General features: G+C 42.9%; 3 protein-coding genes and 1 long non-coding RNA gene across 7 annotated transcripts; 1 reads left to right on the top strand and 3 right to left on the bottom strand.

Moving 5' to 3' along the window:
• Positions 480-3,824, top strand: LOC110433793. 4 transcript variants are annotated; one of them, XR_002451117.1, is made up of 3 exons: positions 480-804; positions 2,494-2,517; positions 2,989-3,824. It is a non-coding gene; the product is annotated as an uncharacterized LOC110433793 (long non-coding RNA). The 4 variants fall into 4 exon arrangements; XR_002451116.1 differs by having other exon boundaries at positions 2,491-2,517; XR_002451115.1 differs by having other exon boundaries at positions 2,494-3,824.
• On the bottom strand, positions 6,647-9,266 carry LOC110434107. The gene has a single exon (XM_021457811.1). It carries the CDS (start codon positions 8,599-8,601, stop codon positions 8,485-8,487), a length of 117 nt encoding a protein of 38 aa, XP_021313486.1. The 5' UTR covers positions 8,602-9,266; the 3' UTR covers positions 6,647-8,484.
• On the bottom strand, positions 10,894-11,689 carry LOC110434136. Its single transcript, XM_021457891.1, has 2 exons — positions 11,354-11,689; positions 10,894-11,271 (listed from the first exon to the last, which is right to left on the bottom strand). Exon 2 carries the CDS (start codon positions 11,148-11,150, stop codon positions 11,037-11,039), a length of 114 nt encoding a protein of 37 aa, XP_021313566.1. The 5' UTR covers positions 11,151-11,271; positions 11,354-11,689; the 3' UTR covers positions 10,894-11,036.
• LOC110433484 lies at positions 13,421-14,021 on the bottom strand. The gene has a single exon (XM_021455708.1). The coding sequence runs from the start codon at positions 13,884-13,886 to the stop codon at positions 13,764-13,766; it is 123 nt and encodes a 40-aa protein (XP_021311383.1). The 5' UTR covers positions 13,887-14,021; the 3' UTR covers positions 13,421-13,763.

Genomic DNA, 14,673 nt, shown 5'->3' with positions numbered 1-14,673 from the left:
GCTCGTGATTGGAGATTGTTTCAAGCCTCACCAAGTGACTTGTGAGGGGTTCTTGAGCCTTCCCCGCGGGAGATCGCAATTGGCTACTCTAGTGGATTGCTCGTGGCTTGGAGGATCCCCATCTTGTGAGTGGATGTGCGGCACCCGCTGAGGGTTTGGCTTTGGATTGCCAATTAGCTCGTGATCCATCAAGTGGGTGTATCGCCACAACGAGGAGTAGCTTGCCGGGAAGCAAGTGAACCTCGGTAAAAAATCTTGTGTCATCTCTTGCCGAGGTTTCTCTTGTGATTGTACACGTGATTGATTGGATATATTTCTACTCTACAACGTCGGTATAACAATCACTCCCCTCTCCTTTACCTTTGTGTATACCTTGCTAGTTGTGTAGCTTGTTTAGCTTAGCTCTCTTGTTTAGGAGTGTAGCAAGCTTCTAGTTGTGCTTTCTTGTTGTAACTAGTGTTTAGCTTTTTTGCTAGACTTGTAGTGGCTTGCATAGCTTAGTTGTGCTAGTGCTAGAATAGCTTCGCCTTTTGTTTTACTAATCAACTTGTCTAGTTGAAGTTTGTAGAATTTTTAAATAGGCTATTCACCCCCCCTCTAGCCTTTTGGACCTTACACTCGGTCGCGGAAGCAGCTCATCCCCAACAAGGCGCCGATTTTTCGGCCGTTGCTGGAGTCGTCTTCGGCGGGGCTATGGTGGTGACCGCTCGGTGGGTCTGGATCCGGCTAGGTTCCGGCGACAGATCGCGTTCTTGGAGCAGGACAATACTTGGGAGTCTTGATGTGTCCGTAGCTGCACTCGTGGTGAGCTTTTTTGAGGCAAATCCTTGTCTTGTTGGATAAGTTCTATTTATCTATCCGCCGAGTCTTAGTTTATCTCTTCTCAGTTTTAATGGCTTGCCATCCTGTTCAAGCATTGTTTACATTTTAGAAGTAGTAGTAGTAGTACTGCCTGGCGATTTTAGTGATATTTTTTCGTCTTCTATCGCATATATAGATATTTTATACCTGACTGAAAAATCGGCGCCCTTCGTCGGTCTGTAGCTACTGTATTTTTAGCTACTGAATTTTTACTTGTTTGTTTGTTTTACTTGTTGCTGCCATGAAGTGTTTTAGGAAGACTTTATTTTCTGAAATGATCTAGTCAGGTATGCTGTGTGCATTGAATCAAATGATAAACTTGACAAGTATGGTAACAGGCTATGTTAGATGGACACTTGGCTTATGCGTTATTGCTCAAAATCCACTTATCAGACTACCTTTCAATCAACTATCAGCAAAATAACTAAGTATGATCACTCAAAATCCTCCTTTTTGTACAGTGGTTCAACTAACTGTCAACCAAATCAAAACGCAGAAGGAAACTCATGAAACTACAAACCGCTTAGGAGTGAAGTCAAACCAATAATTATAACAAGGCTCCTCTGAACTCACTCATAATTCAAACCAAACTCTCAAAGCAAGATGCTGGCGTACTCCAGAGCAAAGGAGCAAGATGCTAGCATACTCCAGAGCAAAGGGTAAAGCAGCTAGTAATTAATTATGATAAGGTCAACAGCTATATAGCAGAGAGAGAGAGGAAAAAGCTAGGGATCACTTGACGCCAATCAGCCGGGCGCTCAATTTACCTCGTCAGGCGGCAGCCGGAACAAAAGCCTGTACTCCTCGCTCCTGCTCGCGAGCAGCGGGCTATGCACAACCAAACACCGCGCCACATCAGACACGCACCAGGGCAGAAGAGGAAAGAAAAAAAAGGAAACGCGGTGCGTCGACGGCGGAGTCCGGGGAGGAGGACCCGGACGCGTCGACGGCGGGCGGCGCCGACGCGAGCCGCCGCGGCGGGGAGTCGTCTTCGGCGGGGCTATGGTGGTGACCGCTCGGTGGGTCTGGATCCGGCTAGGTTCCGGCGACAGATCGCGTTCTTAGAGCAGGACAATACTTGGGAGTCTTGAAGTGTCCGTAGCTGCACTCGTGGTGAGCTTTTTTGAGGCAAATCCTTGTCTTGTTGGATAAGTTCTATTTATCTATCCGCCGAGTCTTAGTTTATCTCTTCTCAGTTTTAATGGCTTGCCATCGTGTTCAAGCATTGTTTACATTTTAGAAGTAGTAGTAGTAGTAGTAGTACTGCCTGGCGATTTTAGTGATATTTTTTCGTCTTCTATCGCATATATAGATATTTTATACCTGACTGAAAAATCGGCGCCCTTCGTCGGTCTGTAGCTACTGTATTTTTAGCTACTGAATTTTTACTTGTTTGTTTGTTTGTTTTACTTGTTGCTGCCATGAAGTGTTTTAGGAAGACTTTATTTTCTGAAATGATCTAGTCAGGTATGCTGTATGCATATGGTCACATGCTATTTTAGTTACCTGTCAGTCTTAGTTGTCATTATCTTGTATGTTATGTTATCTATCAGTCTTAGTTGTCAGTTTCAGTATCCTTGTTCACTTGTTCAGTTCACTAAAATTGATATATCTATTCATTTGTACCAGCAGGGAAAAGGAGGAAGCCATGGTGAGGTGTGCTAGAAATTCTACCGATGGCATGATAATTTTCAGTCTTGTTTCAGTCTTAGTGTTTCAATCTTAACTATCTTAGTGTTTCAGTCTTAGTGTTTCAGTTTTAGTTGTATGATGGCATGATAATTTTGCTTGAAACCTGTCTTTTGCTTGTCGACTGAAACAAGCTGTGAACCTATCAAATGTTTGCATGTCTCCTTGTGAACTTCAGTTATATAACATATGATTTGCTTTGTTAGATTTGTTTTGGATCATTTAGCAACACAATGATATATATAAATGATTTTCATAATTGATCATGGCTACCTACAAGCATTAAACGATTTGTAGACAGCCAAATAGACAGCATCTGACTATGGGTTGTACGAGCTGTCTATTTAGCTGTCTGTATTGTAAATTTCAAAAACTTATAGACAACCGCTGTCTCACTGTTGTATATGCCCTTACTAATAGTTTCTTTTTGATGTATAGGGAAACACTCAAGAGGGATCTGATTGTTTCCTATTTCAGACCCTATGGGATATAACTCTTGCATAGCTGATCTATTCTCTCAGGTACTACATATTATGTAGATTTATTTAATAAATTTATGCCCAGTGAAATTAAACTCTTGCCTACCTGATCCAACTTGAGTATATGTACTAAGATTCGTGCCATTTATAGTGTTTGCAAAAGTATCAGATTGTCTATACTAAGATTGGTGCCATTTGCAATGAAATACTAAATAAATTATATATACTAGATTCTTTTGGTTTATAGAAAATTGTTACTGCTAATATCAGGTTAATTTTTTTCTGCTTTGGTTAATGTCAAAATGCTTCTTAGTTACTGTTTTAGCAGGCTGTACTTGAGGTACAATTCTACTTTGGTCAATTATCTGGTTGCAGCCTTATCCCCAAAATATGTATGGATCATATTGGTACTTAGCTTGCAGCTCATTTGTCAAGTGGTTCAAATATAGTGTTGCTGTTGCTATTGGAAGGTTTCAATGATGTCTTTCTCGTAACTTGATACATCTTTTATTCCATGAAAGACACCTAACCCATTCATAACTCAAAGCTGAGAACCTCCAGTCTCACTAGTTTGGTATGTTTACCTTTTCTTGTTTATGTTTTTCTGGTGTCTTCATTTAGTTCTGTCAATCTCTATTCAAAGGTTGTATGTGAATCCTGATATTTCCATAGACCTGTGATATTCAAAGGATCTAGCTAGAGCCGTGGAAAATTAAATTTTATTTGTAAAGGATGTGTTTCCTGAACTACACAAACTATGAGTGAACAACCTTGAAAGTTTATTTTCTGAACAAATGTGGTATGCTTAGATAGTTTACTTGTACTCTTTGTATATTTAGATGATGACTATGACTTATGTGTTGTGATGTGGTTAAATTTGATATATATATATATATATATATATATATATATATATATATATATATAAAACTCCTTTGTACACGTACGTGTAACTTGTAACTACTCCCTCCTTCATTCCGAGTATATTTCGTCGCGCTCCACCGATGTATGTGAGTCCGCAAGCTTCCGTCGAGTCATGTGCGCGAACGTATCTAAGGGACCGATGACGTTGTTCCACCGTGGTGCAGGCTGTTTAGCGGGTTGAAAAAAGCTGACTCGATCCGTTAATCGGTTCTATATATATTTGAAATTTTGCCGTACAACATTTGGCGGCGCCTGGATCTGAGGCGAGGCGGCGGGCTGCCCCGGCGACATTGCTGCAGGCGCACTCTGGCGGCACGGCCATCCCAGCGCGCGCGGCACACCACCAGCCCTTGCGGTAGGTATCCCAGGCGGCGGCGGTCAGACCCGCACAGCGCCCCGCAACGGCGGCGCGCGCGGCCAACCACGCGAGCGCTCCTTGCCGGCGGCACATTTCTCCCCTGCGGATTCTACCGTAACGCAACTCACCTCCCTCAACGGTGGCGGCTGTGCGTGCACGACCTGCGAGCACGACATCTTCGTTCTATCCGGTGGCTGCGTGTTCCAACCTGCGAGCACGGCATCCCTCGGGAGGCCACTTTGTGGATATGGTTGCCACGTCCACTACCCTCTACCTTCGTTGTCTGTGTGATGAACATATATGCTGACGGTGGTTCTCGGAAGAACTCAGGTGTCCTGCCTCGATGAACTATGTTTTTCCTCTTCCTTCTGAACGTCCAGATCCAAAACACTGCCCACTTGTGCGGCTGTGCTAGTGTTGATTATGGATTGGTGGATAGGGAAATTGAGATTGGCAAAAGAAAATTACTGATTTGGGATGAGGAAGAGTCGAAATCACATTGAAATTGTTTTATCGTTTGATATGTAGGTGAGACGTTCTTCTCAGTTGCAATGTACTGGCAGCCTACCACTGCATATAGTCAGTGTTTCATAAAAATGTTTATTTTAAGGTAGAATAGAGGAAGATGGACATCGGCCGGCGTGTTAATCATCTTCATCATCTCAGTAAACGGCTTCAGATAAAAATATCTATGCAAACGGTTGAAAAAGAGTACGTTTGTATACTTTTTCAGAAAAGAGTATGCTTGATACCTTTTTAAGATCATAGTTCCATGTGATATTTTCTACAGTATATTATAGTATCACTTGATAATTTTCATATTTAGTATCTTCCGATACTTTTGAACATACAGTATATTTTAAGTTTTTAGTATCTCATGATTCTTTTTTCACATGATACTTTTGTTGGGATTGTAGTATCTACTGGTAGTAGTATCACATCATACTTTTTTGAGATTGTTGACTTTCTCGCTTTGGCAATCACAAAGTCGCTCTATGCTCTTTGACTCTCCATGACCAGGTACAAAATCACACCCCAGCGTGCCTTTTTATCATATAATAGATCCGAACTTATGTATCTTCATAATTTATTTTGGAATCAATATTCAAGAATTGAGAGTATGCTTAGATACTATTTTTCAAAAAGGATTACATTTAGATACCTTTTTCAGATAAATGTATGTTTGCATACCTTACTTTATCGTATAGTATCATTTGATATTTTTCATATTACAGTATAACTTGATACTCTTTTTTAGAACACACTAACACTATAAGAAATGCGTGCATAATATGCATCAAAGTTCCTACATGACATGTCTTCTAAATTTTCTTGCACAAATGACAATATTTTTTTATGATTGGTCTGCAATCATCATTTTCATGAAGGGCTTGAATATATGATGGATGAGTATGGCATGGTAAAGTAGCAACTTCGAGGGACTGCATATATGGTCAGTTTAGATAACTTTTGTCTGCCTGTAAACGCAGCAGAATTGCATATCAATTTGCATCTAAATTATAGTTAATAATTACTGCAATTAACTCAAGAATGCTTGCTTCTATAAATGGAATAGTCTCATAAAATTAGAAGTCAGTATATATGTGCGCAACAAAGGAGGTATATACTTTGACCCTTGTAAACAGATGTACAAATACTCCTCGAAATGTATACATCATACATAATCTTTTATAAAGTACTATCTATACAGACTTTCTTTTAAAAAATATGTACTAATATACTTCGTGTGAAAGTATATGCACGCATGCTAGCATACTATTTTCCCTCAAAACTCCTCATTTTATTGTGTATGTACTCATGTCAAAAAGTATGTCTGCATATTATAAAACATACTATTTTTTCTCCTAAAAACCCTACATATACTCTACAGTCAAATTCCATGAGTATATGAACATATTCTTACATGTATGCAAACATACTCACCTTATTTATTAAAGTATGTGTCCATACTTTATTTACGAGAGCATATCCGGCCAGGCGCTCATCCGATGATTGTTAAATAATATAATCACGTATATACGAACAACTCCTATATATACAAGGGCGAGGGCCATACTTGTGATTCCATTCGGCAGATACGTTTCGACTTTCGAATCTATCCGAACCCGTTAGCAGTGGGCCGCACCTCCGACTTTTCCCGTTAGCCACCTCCGCACCCGCAACGTCTCCCGTTAGGTGCGACCGTCGGGCGGAACGGAGGACGCTCGCGTGCGGATACTCTCAGCTACGAGTAATTACACGTACAAAACTCTCTCTCTCTCTCTATATATAGGCGAAGATGAGATGCGTTCCGGTGGCCACATGGGCACATGCAGCTGTCACACCCTAGTGAAGTAATATCATACTAGTGCACACGCACGGCTGCTGCACCGACCTCACTGGTGTACTACTAGTATACCGGTGATCCAGGACTTGGAGCCGAGGACAGCGGCCTCGAAAACCTCTGGCACCTCTCCTTGGATCCATTTGGCCTCGCTTTGCTCGTCCTGTCCCCCACGGCCGCGATCATGTGACTGCTTACCTGCACCTTTCTCTGGCTTTGCTAGGTTTGATTAATGTATTATTATGTCCTTTCATGCTTGTACTACTACTTGTTTAAAGTGATTTGGGACCTGAGATACAGTTAGGATTCAGGAAGTCGTGCGTGCGCTCTGCAACAACTGCCATGCCTTACGTGCGGCGTGGTCTGAAATGGCGGACCCGTGCGTGCGCCGGCGTGCACGCATGACGGGGACCACCGGCGTCGAGATCTGAACGTCGCGGGGAACCACCAGCTCAGGAGGTCAGAGCTTCGTGGTGATTGCTTTGCTTGTCTTCGCTGCGCTAGGCGGCATCAAGCGAGTTCCCAGTTTCCTCTTGGAGCACAGCTGTTCCTTGGCGGGCTGCATCGACGGAGGCCTGTAGTTTATATCGTTTTGCACTGGCGATAGGTGCATGAATGTCTCATCATCCTCTGTGCTTCCAGCTTGTTATATTACCAGGTATCTGCTGTTTAATTGGAAACCGATCGTTCAACTAATTGTTGGGTGACAGAATAGTCAAGATTATCTGCTAAGCCTGTCGCTGAATTTCGCTAGTATGCTGGAAGGGTACACAGCTGAATTGTGGGTAAATGGGTACCACATACCAATTGAGAACAAACATTCTAGGCCCCTAGAAATGTGTAGAGCAGAGAAAACAATATGACGGCCACAGTAACTTTCACAGGTTTGGTTTTGAGATATGAGTTATTCACATCATGGGTATAATTTAGATGAAAATTATTTTCTAGATATATGTGTAATTTAGAGAGCTTGTAACACTTTCATATATCCAGCTATTATTTAATATAATTCTTCTTTTGTCAAAAAAAAAATCACTCTGTCGATTAGCCATCCATGAAGACATATTGTAATGCACTCTAGTTCTCCAGTTATGTCTGGTATGGTTCATCATCTGAACACTTCAAATGCCTGTGCTTTTATGCCTTTGGCTTTGCAGCCATATGTTGGGGCAATTTAGAAAGCTCGAAACAATGCTTGCTTTCAAAACAAAACTATAAAAGACCCTGCAGTGAAAGGCAAGTGCCGGTGGCAGAGGGAGTCATGATCATGTTACAAATGGCGTACAGACTACTGGTTTCTCAGGCGCAGGATTCTTTCATGCAAGTTCCCTCTTCCAACGATATATCCGGGCATCCAGCGGATGAATGACCAAGACATGGACAAGAAGGTGACATCCCACCTCTGTTCGCCAACTGGATGCCCGATGGTGGTGTTTCTAACGCAATGTCTCCCCTTTTCTCTGTTCAATGGACATGTAACCATCAGTATGATGTCCGTGATGGATAGTTCGTTTAATTTGTGTAGTCACGCAAATCAAGTAGGATAGTCCTAGAGTGATCGTCACTAAAAATTTCTGCCTATAGAAACAAGTCACATCATCCCAGAAACAGAGAAACAACGCCATTGGTTAACTTTTTCATTCTTGTGTAAACTGATACACAAGAAGACAAACAATGAGAGGGACAAAACTGAATATGGATTCATATTTCAGCAGGGCGATTCATATACACAATTTCCCTACCATTCTATTAGCTGGAAGCCTGGAAAGAAAAAACAACACGAGAGCTGGAAGAACAAAGAAGAAATCAGGAGCCAAAACTGTTCTTCGTCAGTCATGCCACCGGATCAGCATAACGATGCATCTCGAGATAATATAAAGCCTTGATCTCTGCTCCTTGAGGGCTTTGCTGAAGCCTTCTCTTCTTTTTTGGCTCCCAAGCTTCATCCTGTCAAATGCTCGCTCACACTCTTTGGACACAAGTCTCAAGTCTGTATCTAATGTTGGCGTGGCTGGCTGGAAAACACGACAACAGCTCAGTGATCTTGGCACTTGAACCTGCTGTGGGTGTGGCTGACTCAGTTTGCACTATGCTAGGAGTTTATATAAGAAGGGACACAGGCAGATGGCAATGGAAATAATGAACAAGAGGAGACTAAAATAAGCAGTCATCCACTTGCACCATGTCAAGAATGGCAGCCCACACACTGTATGTACTTGGACCATCAGACAAGGGAGTGAAAAACAAGTACCCCACTGTCTATCTGATCAAGTGAGCCTGTCCTGTCCCTCATCTTACAACAATCTGCTCCACGCGTGCTCAACTTTGGCCTTTCAGGCATCAAGTTATGGCAAAGTCAGTCATGGCCTCTGAGGAAATTGAAGCGTGCCCGACAACCCTGAATGGTCCCTCCATTGCGCCTGATGGACAACCTGACCGATCTCGCACACACACTTGGATGGATTGCATGTGTTCTGGATCCGACTACAGCAAGGATTTGCCTGCATCTAGCCTTTGGTGTTCGTTCGCCCCAGATCATGAACAGCTATGTTCTGTATCTCTGTTCCGGGTAGACAAGATAGTAGCGCACAGTTTTTTTGTAAAACATCTCGACAAAACCTGTGATAACTGCTAAGTTTTGTGTATGATGAGAACTCGAGTTTCTGAGTGATATATGGGAAAATATTAGGTGCAAACACTCTATTTTGGTGTAACCGTGAAAACTCTTTACAAAAATATATGCAGGAGTTTTGAAAATTTTTGAAGTTATGTACATCCATAGTGCATCTGTAGATGTACATTGTAGAAAAAATTGAGATTCAAACTCGTTTTTAAAAAAATAATATGAAAATAATAAAGTTTAGATGCATATGCAAGGTGAATATTGGCCTTCTGGTGCATATTCACCTGGAATTTGTTATTTTTATATGAATTTTTCTTGATTGAGTTTGAAATATTACATTGCTGTTTTGTTACACAATTCGCTTTGCGTGAACATCATTCCAGTATTATTTTAGGAGGTTTGTTATGGTGCTTAGGTAATAGGTAGTTCCTCTTCATGGATTTTTTTTTCAGCCATAAGGTTAATTTGGTCATTCCAATATAGGTACTAAGTTTGCTGGTTCTTTCTTTCTTTTCCCTCTATCGGATGAACTACAACTAAACGCCACCGGTGCTGGCCGTCTGTCCTGGATTTTGTTACCAGATTTGCGAGCAATACATTTTGTTAAATCATCATTGAATTCTGTATTGTTAGCCGATCTATGGAATGGTACTTGCAGTCTTCAAACGGATTAGTACACACAGCTTTCACGAGAAGAAGTAGCAGCATGAATGCTAGAGCATCGACGGCGAGCACAATGGAACATATAGGAGCTTCAGCAGGTGGGCCAACACTGCCGTAGCTTAGAGCCTGTGCTCAGCGAGCCGTGCAGTAGGAGCCCGCGCGCCGGCCGCTTGGCCGCCACGCCACCCGCGCTAGGAGATGAAGGTAATTGCAGGGCCTGCACTTGCGCCCGAGCTATGGCCACCGGAGGCTGCCGCGCGGCCAACGCTCGGAGACGGATGGAGCTGCGGGAGACAGAAAGAGAACGCACGGTGAGATGGGAAGAGACGCAAAAGTACTGATCTACCCTTTAAATTTAATTTAGAACTAGTTCCTTGCCCACATGATTTCAGTTCCGGCCCATTTAAGTTCCTCCGTATATTGGTTCTTCTTATCTTATAACCTTTAGATCTACTCAAATGGATGACTCTAATTTATTCCAAGTACTGTAAAATTTCTCTTATTTTAGTGTCTGCTTAGCTAATTTAGTTCATAAATTCATCGAATTTAAAAATGACATCACCCAAAAATTTGGAGCTCAAGTGAAATGATGCATTTTATGGCATGTATTCCATGAGTTCACCAATACTGCTCTTGAATTGTTCCAGAACTTCACATTTTTGGGCTTTTACATACATTTATTGGAACGTTTCCAGCTAGGCTTCATCGTTTCAAGTATTTATCAGATAATGTCGCAAAAGTTCCTTTTTTTTTGTATGAAATCAGCAAATAAAATTATTTCCAAAAGATGTAATCAATAGAATAGGATCGCAACAGTTTCAGATCAGAATGTAATGAAGACAATCGTTCTGATTAATTCTGCTGATGACATCTACGAAACATAAATTTGGATCTGCTTCGTCATGAGATTCATGTGCAAAAGAAATTGTGCAAGCGAATGAGAGACAAATAATAAGAGAGGAACAAATCTGAATATTGATTCATGTTGACTGCCTTTATCTATATATACACTTGCCCTATCTATTTAGTAGCAGAAAACACCAAGCAAGAACTGGGAAAAGAAAACAAAAATGCAATAGCAAAAATTGTTTTTCGTCAGTCATGCCACCGGATCAGCATAACAACACACCGCGAGATGATATAAAGCCTCGATCTTTGCTCCTTGAGGGCTTTGCTGAACCCTCCTGTCCTTCGGCTCCCAAGCTTCATCCTTACAATCTGAACTGCCACACCTTGGACAGAACTCACAAGCTGTATGGTTTGAGTGACTAAGAACCCTGCTACTGTATGATTTTGCTCTAGGTATGGCTGGTCTTCAGTAGGCACAATGCTAGAAATTTATATAGCAAGAAGGGTCAGGCACAGGTGGAGATGGTTGTTATAAGAGACAGAAAAGCATATAATACACCCACCTGCATCATGGCAAAACTGGCAACCCACACAGCATGTACTTGGACCATCCGACAACAAGGTGAAAAATCTAAGAGCCCAATGTCCATCTGATCATGTGAGTATGATTCATCTCATCTTACAATAACCCGGAGTTGGCCATCAGGGATCAGTTTATTAGCAAAGTCAATGTTGATCCCTGGGAGGAGATTGGGGCGTGCCTGGCAACCCAAGATGGCCCTCCGGTGTGCCTCACGGACAGATCCACAACCTGACCGGTCTCATGAGATGGATTTGCGTGGAACGCATGTGCTGTGATCTGACTACAGCAAGGATTTTTCTGGATCTAGCTAGCCCTTGGTGTCTGCTACTCTGCTTAAGAACGTGATGAACAGCTTTGTATATCTCTGTCCCTGGGATAAAATAGTACTGTAGTGTAGGACAAGCTGAGCTTAAGGGCGTGTTTGGTTGCCCGCATGAGACCATACATGTATCTTGGGATGCAGCGTGGCTCTGTTTGGTTGCCTGCATGTAGCTTTGGGCCAGACTCTGAGCATGCAAAAAGGAGCCCTCAGCCAGGCTGAGGAGGAACGCCTAAATCGACCGTTTCTGGCCAGCCAGGCTGGGCAGATGCAGCCGTTTACGTGGCTAACTGTGTATTAGTGCATGATTAGTAAATATCAAGTGATATTAGTGTATTTTAAAGTTGATTAAGATATAATTAGATAAAATAAGACCTCTAAGAGTGTATTCGTATAAAAATAAAAATTATAATCATAATTTTATAATATTTTTTATCTCATACAGCTTATCTTCGTACAAACAACCAAACAGCATCTAATCAGAGCCTGGCTCCACATATACATGCAACCAAACTAGACTTCCTGCATGCACTCGGCCAGGCCAAAGGCAGCCCGGCTCCCTAGAGCTGGCCTGGTTGAGATGAGAAGGGAAACAAACAGGCCCTAAACTTTTCTCTTCTGATGGCAATGTGAGCTTTGGAGAGGCACAGATCATGCCATATATGGTTTCTAAAGAAAAAGGGAGAATGACCAACATTCCAGGCTTGGTTTAGGTATTCTCTTCTTGATTGCTCCCCCTTCAGTAGACACTAGTTACCTAATTTTGAAATTGCATTGACCTGCCAATATAATTCGGAGTTCTGGAACAACATAAGTATTTTTGTTGCATTTTTATTAGTTGATTGTTTTTTTCGACTTTTCTTTCGGTTGGAGCCTCAGATTGTACATCGTGAGCCTCTTTTATGAATGCTTCTAAAAATGGGAAATACTGGTGAGCAATACATTATTAGTCAAACCAACCCCCTACATGCTTTTTTGAGAGTAGGTTTGCCTGAAATGCATGCTAAGTCACATTATTGGATGAACCCCAAAAATATCTTTACTCCAAAAAAGCAATCAATGAATAAGGTCTCTCTAAAAGGTTCCCTTTTTTGGTTTTTCTGACATGAAGTCAACATAAAAAAATACTTTGAGATAAAAATTTTACCACAACAATGATATTTGTTGTTGATTAACGTTGAAAGAAAAAGGTCAAAGTGAAATTAACAAGGGAAGAAAAATGTACAGGGAGGCTATATGTTGGATTTATAGGGAATCAAAATAGTACAAGAAAAAATATTCATTTGTAGTGACTTTTTTTTTCCATATGATTGTATTGGTGGTAACGCAATGAGAGTGACCCCCGCCTTGCGTCCATATGAATATCCTTGCAGTCATCAGACGTCTGACGAGCAGACGAGGCAAATGCCAGAAGCATGTAGTTGATGGAAGACCAAGGAATTGTGTAGAACCGCAAGGAAGAGAGGGAGACCCAAAGATGCAAAGGACTTTGTGCTGTTCCTTTAGAAGACTTCATTTTCCATCTCTCTCCTGAATCCTGATACAGGAATTGTGGAGTCCATAATAAGACCATCAGAATCAGAATAGAGTACTTAGTCTGTTCCTAAAATAAGGTCTTTTCCGTCAATGGAAGCAGTGGTATACACTGAAAATTCAGATGTTCTGGTTTTCTGGCAAAGAAGAGGAAAGCAATCGGTCAGAGCCTCAAACTGCGAGGATCCATGTGTGTACTCAAAAACAAAGAGGTACCCGTGAAGGCATTGTGAGCGACCCATTGGTTGTTGTTGTCTTGTTCATTGATTTGGCATGCATTCCACACTGATGTGATTACACAATGACACAGTAGACACTGATGAACACCAGAGCGAATCCTACTGCTAGCTACCACCTCTATTTGTAATACTACACTGTATTGGCCCTTGGCCCTCTCTCTCTCTCTATGTACAGCAGCCGGCAACCATTGTGGCACCAGCACGACACCCCCCAAAACTACGGCACCCGATGAAAGACGATCGAGCTCGCCCTGCGGATCCACCAGTTTCGCCATGGATCCATCGCAGTGGTGGATGGATCAGTCGTGCCAGCGCAGGAGCATGACGACGCAGCGCTGGATGATGTAGAGCCTGGCCCTCTGCTCCTTGAGGGCCTTGCCGAACCCCCTCTGCCTCCTCTGTCCTCCAACGAGCAGCTTCATTGTGTTGTGGATTGGAGGAATTCTCCCAAGTGGGCAATGGGGAGGAGAAGCTATAGCTAGATGTGTAGTTAGCTCAACTCAACTCAAGTCAAGCAGCAGGTGTTGTTGAACTTGTATCAGCACTCCAATGGGCGCCGTATATATAGCAGAGCAGAGCTGAAACCTCAGCAGCTGCTGATAGTGTAGAGGTAGCAGACGAGGACTGAGGAGAAGGCAGGCAAGGCGATAATGCGGTGGCGAGCGGGGCCACACGGGGCGTGCAACGGCAGGCAGGCGGGGTTGGGCGCCAGTGAGACGGCCAGCGCGGCGAGATTCCGCCTGTCCCCTCGCCTGCCCGTGCCCGGGGTGGGGTGGGGAGGGACCGCACGCCCACGCCCCGGTGGTTCGCCCGTCGTGCGCGGCGCGCCCAGCGGTGTCGGGACACTGTTTGCGGTTTGCCTATGGAAAATGTGTCGGGGGCCCCGGGCGGGCGTGCGGGCCTCTCGTGCTCGTGCGGTGCGGCGTCGCTGCCAACCCTCCCGTGCGTGCGCGTCTGACTGACCCGATCGCCCCTCGCCCTCGCGCGCGCCGCCCGATTGATTCTTCGCATCATGAGTGCTGCTTCATTGAAAGCTTTGAACGGTGGTTGCTGAGTCATGACCAGTAGACCCCAAAAGTCCTTTTCTTTCGGCGTTCGGAGTTGGCAAAATTTTGGTTTTTTTCTACCGTAGCACTTTCGTTTTTATTTGACAAATATTGTCCAATCATGGAGTAAATAGGCCCAAAAGATTCATCTCATAAATTTCAG

The sequence above is a fragment of the Sorghum bicolor genome, chromosome 3 (assembly GCF_000003195.3).
Source record: "Sorghum bicolor cultivar BTx623 chromosome 3, Sorghum_bicolor_NCBIv3, whole genome shotgun sequence".
In the NCBI taxonomy this organism is placed as follows: domain Eukaryota; kingdom Viridiplantae; phylum Streptophyta; class Magnoliopsida; order Poales; family Poaceae; genus Sorghum; species Sorghum bicolor.
Note: the sequence above shows the minus strand (reverse complement) of the source record. Positions and strands in the feature narration are given on the sequence as shown.